The sequence below is a fragment of the Lottia gigantea genome (genome assembly GCF_000327385.1).
Source record: "Lottia gigantea unplaced genomic scaffold LOTGIsca_87, whole genome shotgun sequence".
Classification (NCBI taxonomy): Eukaryota; Metazoa; Mollusca; class Gastropoda; family Lottiidae; genus Lottia; species Lottia gigantea.
In genome coordinates, this window is record NW_008710867.1 from 525,370 (window position 1) to 533,944 (window position 8,575).

An 8,575-nucleotide genomic window follows, 5' to 3' on the forward strand; every position below is an offset into this window, starting at 1 on the left:
TTGAAATGAAAGGGTACAAGAGACTGTTTGAATTCTTCTTAGGTTTGTTGCCAATGTATTCATTTTGTGTTGTGTTGTAGGTTGTTTTTCGTGCCATAATGTTCTTCTTTCATGAGCCATATTTAATCAGGGGGCTTCTTATTCTCTAAAAAATGTTAGTGTTCCAGTCATATGATTGGTCAATCACTAAAATAAATTTTGAAGTTAGATTTTAACTATTTTAAGTTTCAAGAAAAATTTGTGGTATTCCAGACATCTGATTGGTCAATTATTAAAATCAATTCTATTATCCAATCAGATTACTGTATACAGAATAATGTTCCGGGACATTTTATCGTGAGATGTATCAATTTTCAAGAAAATTTCCAACCTCTTTAAGAAAGTCAAATGAATTAAAAGTATATCAGAAAAAAATCTTGCCTATAGTGAAATATGTACAGTAAGAATGACAACTTCTTCATGAGTCCATTTACCGTTTTAAGCTTCTCTTGTATAACTCTTTTGTGTCATAGTAAACTTTGTCAGCTTTCATTGTGTTTGTTGCATTATTCAGTTGATTTTTGGTACTATCGAAACATATCTTAAAAATTTAAAAAAAAAATTGGCATCCCAAAAAAATTTGATTTTGATAGTTGTCAAATTTCAACTTGCATATTCATTTTATTTCATTTTGTGTATGTATATATTTTGACTTTCAAGGGTCTTTTTCTCATAAACACAGCCTAAAATTTTGGGTAAAATTGAGAAAAATCAGGTTATTATATGTGAAACAAAATTGTATCCATTGGCTTATCAGTTTAGATAAATTTAAAATTTGTGCAGTTCACCATTCGCTGTTCCAGTTGTATTTGTGAGTAAAAAAGGTGGTCAAATATGATTTTGCCTCGATTACCGACTTTCATCTAATATATTAATTACGGGTGTCACCAAATCTAATTTTCATTCTTTTTTAATCATGCTCAAAAATTTTATGAGATTTATTTTTTCAACATTTTTTTGAAAGACGATATTTATATTCACTTCTACCTCATTTTGTGAAAATTTTTGATTTTTTTTCTGGAGAAATTGGCTTCATTTTTGTCTTATTTTGAGGAATTTTGAGAAAAAAATTATGGATGTGTTAAAGGTAAAAAATTGGATGATTTCAATGAGTTTTAAAGGAAGCAAAATTGCAAAATTGAAGACAAAATTCCAAATTTGTGTTAAAAAGGATCTCATAGTGTGATCATGATTAAAAATCGGGTCTACTTGGTTGGTTGGATTTTGATCTCAAATCTTTCTGTGTAAACCAAGTAGGTCCACAATCTCAGGGTTTAACTATATTCAACTCAGGTGTTAAGATGGAAGTCTGCAAACGATGACAAAAAAAATCGCTGTGACCTCTGACCCTTGAATATCATGAACCTATTTAATCGTATTTAACCTTGCTCTGCTTGATATGTAGAATCATCTCTTATAGTATAGAACTGTTGTATTGTGCTGAAAAAAAATGGTTTATTCATGCTCCATTTTGCCATGGGCAATTTTAACTAGGTGAAAGATATCTCTCACCCTCAGTTGTTTAAATTCCATTAATCTCTTCTAGGATATATGTTCCTGTTTATTCCCCTGGGACAACACATAACGATTACTACACGTTTATAATCAAATTAGGTTTTATGAGTCAGTCTAATAATGTTGTTTTGGAAATGTTACTGGCATACAAAAGTGCTATTTATCTGAATATATTGATGCTTTCAAATGCAATTTTTGCTAAGATGAACCTTCATTCCTTTTGCATTCAGTAGTGCTTGTTTTTTTAAAGTTGATGTTTTGTAGAAAAAAGTTGCTTATTGCCAAGTAACTCAACTTGCATCATAAAAGTGCTAAACTGTATAAAGTTTTAAGTGTTATCCTTATGATATAGTGCTATCCTTACTCTTGTTATTAGTCTTGTAATTTCTGCACTATTGTAATTTCCTGCTAGTGTATTTGATTATTGAATTTGCTTAATTAGTAATTGCACTTGTTAGTTTGTTTTCTTCCTCAAATAGCACTGTGTATTATCGCTTAAACTTGTTTCGTTACGTTATATCAGTTATACGATATAAGTAAGTGGTTTAATTAATTAAATAATAAAATTTTAATATTATTTAATATTATTAATTGAAAGTTATTGGTTATATTAAACTTATTTTTATTAATTCAAAAGTTATATTGGATATTAAGTGCTGACCTAAAAGTTATTTATGATTTAAGTGGTTATTCCAGAGGTTTTTGAGTGAATAAAAGTTAAGATTTAATAATAATTATACGATTAGGATATCGGTTTTGAATCGTGTTTCAAAGTGTCAAAACTATCTCTTTACCTTGTATTCCCAATTTAATTTATGAATATTCATGTATTTCTACACTGTACATTATTCACACGTATCACATGTCTATACTATAAGCACATATGTTAATTAGGCTCATTAATATGCTAATTATATGTTAATTATATGCTATAATACTAATCTTGCATGTATTAAATTTTAATTGATATGTAGTCACTTTGTTTATATTGCAATTTACTCAGAAAGAGATGGGTTTGCTTCACTGATCTAGGTTTCCAGATTCTGTTACAGAGCATTTGATTGGACCTCGAATTTGATTCATCCAATCATATTTGTTCTTAGAGGAAGATTGATTTCTTGGTGAAGGTATTCTTTTGAAATTGGGGTTTGGTCTATATCTAAGCTTCAAAAATCTGGAAGCATAACTCTCTGAATCAAACAACCCTTTCTTACTTTATAAATAATCCCTTTTTAATGTTTTGAGTATGTGTTACTATTTTTAGCCTTATTTGTTGGATTCAATGTGGAATTGGAGACTACCTCAAAGCTGGGTTGAGCTTAATTTATTCATTTAGGTCCTTGATTACTTGATTGGACATCATTAAGGGCTCATTTAGATTCAATTGGACAAGAAAAAAGGCTCGCTTTGGATAAGAAATAATCTTTGCACAGTAGTCTAGGACTATTGGCCCAGTTGTTCAACAATTATTGGCTCAGTTGGTCAAGTTTTGCTTGGCATATTGTACCAGCTGTGCTAGAATATTGGCCCCGTATTGGCCCAGACCAATAGAACCTAGAGAAATTGATTAAGCTCAGTTCAGTTTACTAACTATTACAATTCAGGGAACCACATTTGAAATCTCTCAGCTTATTATATATATATATTAATATATACAAGGCTTTTTACTCTTTCTTGATCTTATTCTTCATGGTCAATTTTTGAAGATTTTATGCCTGGATCAAAAGGGAAAGAGGGGGAGAAGAAGGGTTGGGCTCTAAATTGTATTGAACCATGATGAGTACACTTTGTGGCTTCTGTCAGATGGTTTGGACAAACCCCAACTCTCCTACAACCTACAACCCTAGGCATTCTTGGATTAAGTTGTCTCTGGCAAGCCTATGGATCACTGTTAAAGGAAAGATTGATAAGCATAGGATCTTCAAAAATTACTTAGTAAACTTTTTGAATACTGTATGTAATTGTAATAATTATGGTACCAAAATATCAGTAATTGTAACATTTATTTTGTTATCATTTCAACATTATTAATGTTAGTTCAGATTAATGCTACTTTAATCAATATTAATGCTAAAGTTTGATGCTGTGGTCTCTGATGCTATAAATATTGGATGCTAGGTATTGTGAATATTAATACTATAATATGAATGCTATTTAATTGTATTGATGCTTAGGCAATGTTACAATATTAATGCTATATTTTGATGCTAGGTGAATATTACGATATTAATGCTATATATTCTGATGCTATGTAAATTTTACAATATCAATGCTATATTCTGATGCTACTGTAATTATTACAATACTGTTTTAGATCAGGGACTGTATTATTAATGTTATATGTTAATATATTCATCTTCTAGAAATACTCCACCTGTGTTTTTATTGTTGAACATGTACCAGACCCCCTCTCCATCTCCCCATCCCCCGCCCTTCATTGAACACTGCATGGCATTGCCGTTCTTCATAGCCCAATCAAGTGCAGAAAATTCATTAAATTCCCCCATAATGAATAGTTAAGACCACAATGTAAGTAAAGGGACTGTGGAATTAAGTTGAGTGATATAAGGGAGATAACTCGATTTAATTTAATTTTAAAGGCTACAGAACACACCTAGGTAACATTATATTTCGCGCATACAATTTTATAGGAATATCATTGAAAATAAGGGGTTTGATGCATATCAAGGAAAAGGCTTCTTAGGGTGAGCCCATAGCTGCAACCAGGCATGTTTGACTGCTGTAGATAAACGATTAAAGCCGCCAAAAGCAAATAACATATTATTCCGTTATTGCTTTGTAGATTGTGGATTGAATACTCGTGATATCTTCCCAAATCTTCCAGATTTGAACTATTTCCAAGCTTAAAAACTTTATTTGGTTTAAGCCTGTAGACTGAAAAACAGATTTCTTAATAGCCTGATACGCCTATAGTAGGTCTAGGCTACTTTGCGCACTTATTGCTATGTGCATACTACTTATAAATCCATAATAAAAATCCATTGAGATAATTGAAACTAGATAATCCCTGGTCGCTTTAAACTGAAACTATACACCCAATCAAGATTAGAAGTCTCGATTGGATAGACCCATTAAAAAGACAATGGCGTTCTTAGCAACGAGCGTGACGTTGTCAGATTATACTCTATCGCTTCAATCAAATCCGCGATCTCGAGCCTCGTCGATATCTACCTGTTAGTTAATCAATATGAGTGGAGTACTTAAACTTAGATAATTCAGTTAAAAAAAATTCAATGAAATTTCATGTTATGAAAGCAATTTACGGTGATTTTTAGGCCGAAGTAACTTTTTGGAATAAAGCATCGGAATTCCCGTGAGTTAAGGTGAGTTTTAACACTTTGATCTCTTAATTAAGTTTCGTGGATCTTGTTTAATGTCTCTCCCGCTTCCAAACCTTTGACATAGCTTGCGCAGATCTGAACTAGCCTACTATTCTACACCTCTCTATTCGACTCTATTCGAGTCCCGTCTTCCAGTTAGTCTTGCAGTCCTTGATCAATTCCTCAGGCAATGAACAATGGACATTCCTGGATTACTGGTGTCTATCCATTCACTGCTGGGTCGACTGGAATAATAACCGTTAGCTAAGATTAAAAAGTTAAAAGAGCGAGATGTATTGTTTTAACACGTCGATCCTTTTGCATCTGATCGGGTGTGTGTTGAAGATTTAGGCGAAGGGACCTCAGACAGGAAAGTTCGCTGGTGATATATTGCCCGAATATCAAACTACCGAAACCTTTCGTGTAAGCCATATTTGATATTATATTATATTGATATACCCCGACTGTCGAAATGTGTTTTGGTTACTGTTACGCTATAACGTGGCTAATCCGTAATCCGACACCAAAGTGGGCCAATATCACAATATAATACCCTGTTTATCTATTTGACTGACTGGATTGTTTCGTTACGCCTAATCAGCTTTGAATGAACCCTAAATGGTCGATGATCTATCTCGAATTCCATGTCCTACAAAATTCCAATTCTTTATTTAAAGAACTCAAAATACCACATATTCGGTAACACCCCTCTTAAGTCAATTTTTCTTCCGTTTCTATTCCAGAATGAAGAAGGACGATGATAAGCCAATCCCGTCAATGGGTCCCGGAAGTAGGATAAGTGCACTGCCGCCCAACATACGGAAGCACATGAAACGCGAAGATGCAGTAATTACGATCGACTACTCCACTTCGGGGCTTAAAGCCTTTCCCAACGAAGTCTTCCAGAACGAAGAGATCAAGATTTACTCCAGAGCGATGCTAGCGGACAACAACCGGATGAAGAAGCTGCCCAAACAGATCTCGGATATCTCGAAACTGGAGCGAATCAACCTGGCTAATAATGTATTGGGTGCGATCCCTGGTACGATTGTGAAACTAGAGAATCTAAAGGTGCTCAATGTCCAGAAGAATAACATCAAAACCTTGCCAGCCACAATCCACAAAGCACCAGCATTACTCACTCTCCTCGCCGCGGATAATAAATTGAAAGCCTTACCAAAAACCATTCAGAAATGTCCAGTGATCGAGTTTATAGATGTCTCAAGAAACCAAATCAAAAGTTTGAAAAAGAACATCTACGAAATCCCCGGAAAGTTAGTCGCAAGTGGGAACAAGTTGATCGAACTGCCAGACGCATCTGTGAAGGTTCCCACACTGAAATATTTGGACGTGTCGGAGAATGAGATATCGTATATCCCGGAAACCATCAACCAAGTTTCAACTCTAACGTACTTGGATTTGTCGAAGAACGATCTTTCGGAATTACCTGGGGAACTTGGGGCCTTGAAATACCTCTACTACTTGAATATTTCCCACAATAAACTCCCAGCTTTACCAGATCAGATCTGCTCATTACAATTTTGCTTAGTGGAACTTCAGGCCAGCAATAACAACCTGAAAGTTCTTCCGGCCGGATTTAACACCATGAAGTCTTTGCGGACACTGAATGTTGCCAACAACGAACTCGAAACGCTCCCCACGTCCTTCTTTGAGCTGAAGCAACTGAAAGATCTGAATGTGTCTCAAAATAGCTTGAATACCATCGACGGACTCCAAAACCTCACCAATCTGGAGACTTTGGATGTCTCCATGAACAGCATCCCAAGTCTTCCAGAAGATATCGGAAAACTGAAGGCCCTCAAAGAGCTCAACATAATTGGCAATGGTATAAGGAATCTTCCAATGGACATTAATAAAATTGGAACATTAAAGAAATTGTTGCTGAAGGATAACAAACTATCGTTCTTTCCGGACACCCTTGGGGTGTATCAGCTGCTGACGCATGTAGACTTCAGTAGTAACCGAATCACTGGAATACCCAGCGATCTCACGCCGTTAAGAGTAATGGAGTCGTTGAAAGTCAGCAACAACCATATCACAGCATTACCTAAGGCTCTGGAATCACATGCATTTCTTAGAGAGCTGGACGTTTCCTATAACAGCTTGACAGACGTGCCACTTCCGGCTACAATTACGCACCTTAATTTATCTAACAACCCGATCCACACACCATCGTTGGACCCCAGATCCATGTTGGTACATCTTAAAGAAAAGAAACACGCGAAAAGGATAACCTTCTTGGATATCTCTAGCATCAAACTAGACGAAATTCCATCCAGTATCTGCCATTTGAAAATGTTGACGATACTAAGGATGGCCCATAATCAGGTACATGAAATCCCTGAGGAGTTGTGTAAGCTCAGGCTTTTGGAAGAGTTGGATCTGAGCGATAATGACATTGAGAAGATCCCAGCGAACGTCAACACTATGCAGAGCCTCCGGAAGTTCGATCTTTCTCAGAATCGGGTCGTAGAGTTTCCGGTTCCTTTGACGGAACTGCATCAGCTCGAAGACCTGAATCTATCGTTTAATTGCATCCAGTATCTTCCGGAACATTTCGGAGATTTGGTTAAACTGGTACGCCTGAACCTCTCAAATAACGAATTGTCGCAGCTTCCCGAGGATCGTATTGATGTCCTTGCGTCCCTGTTGACGCTGAATATCTCGATCAACCACATTAACGCTATACCCACGGATATGCCGTATCTGTATCGCATCAAAACGCTGAACGCAGCAAGTAATGACTTGAGTCAAATCCCCAACGACATCGTGAAAATGGCTTCTTTGGAATCGTTAAATCTTTCGGACAATCTTTTGGAATCCTTACCAGACAACATTTGTAAAATGCCAGCATTAAGGGAACTCGATGTTTCCGATAACAAAATACGTGCGTTACCTTCAAAGATCGACTCCTTGCGGTCAAGAGCTAAAGTGAACACCGATTCCCAGTCTTCGTATAAGACGCGGGAACCATCAGATACTCTCGCCCCTGGGCAAACCCAGACTGATAATGCCAGTGCCTCGGGTATAGCGGATGAGGATTAGGCAAATTTTAGTTCCATTTGATTAAATGTTTTTAGCGTACTTTTATCAAACCACGTTTCCAACAGATGTGGTATTTTGGCGCGCTTTTAATTAATCCTCGTTACCAGCAGATGCGGAATTTTCGCGCGATCTTGTCAGACGTTAGTTCGCCTAGAGCTCTTGACGTCATTTTCTGTGTTTCGTATCAACCAGGTGGAGCTTTTGGCACGCATTGTTGTTTTCTCCAGATGAAGGTTTAGTTTTTGTCATGCTTATATCAGTCTAACAGGGGATTTTTTTAGGACGAGGTCAAAGCAGGTCTAAAAACCAATGTGAATATTTCCAAGAGGTGACGTTTCTTTAGAATGTTCCCCTCAGAGACCGGAGAAACTGGCCATCAAGAACCAGCGAAGTTGGAACATATCCACGTTCGTTCACCTCATCTTTTTTAAATGTTCTATTTATTTATTTATATGAGAAAATTAAAATAGTTATCTTCCTCGCCCAATTTGAGTATGTACAAGTGGGGAACCATCAGTTGGTTTTGGGGGCCGGGGTAGCAAGCAATAGAGTGACAATGTTATTCATGGTTCCCACCCCTCCCCTTGTTTTTACTGTACATATTATATGTACTT

The 8,575-nt window shown here is 36.1% G+C and overlaps 1 protein-coding gene across 1 annotated transcript; it reads left to right on the forward strand.

Moving 5' to 3' along the window:
• Positions 1 to 5,852: 5,852 nt before the first annotated feature.
• LOTGIDRAFT_133952 (hypothetical protein) lies at positions 5,853 to 7,961 on the forward strand (the record flags this gene model as incomplete). Its single annotated transcript, XM_009067881.1, has 2 exons — positions 5,853 to 6,741; positions 7,651 to 7,961. The coding sequence occupies 2 exons, from the start codon at positions 5,853 to 5,855 to the stop codon at positions 7,959 to 7,961; spliced, it is 1,200 nt and encodes a 399-aa protein (XP_009066129.1).
• Between the last annotated feature and the right edge of the window lie 614 nt (positions 7,962 to 8,575).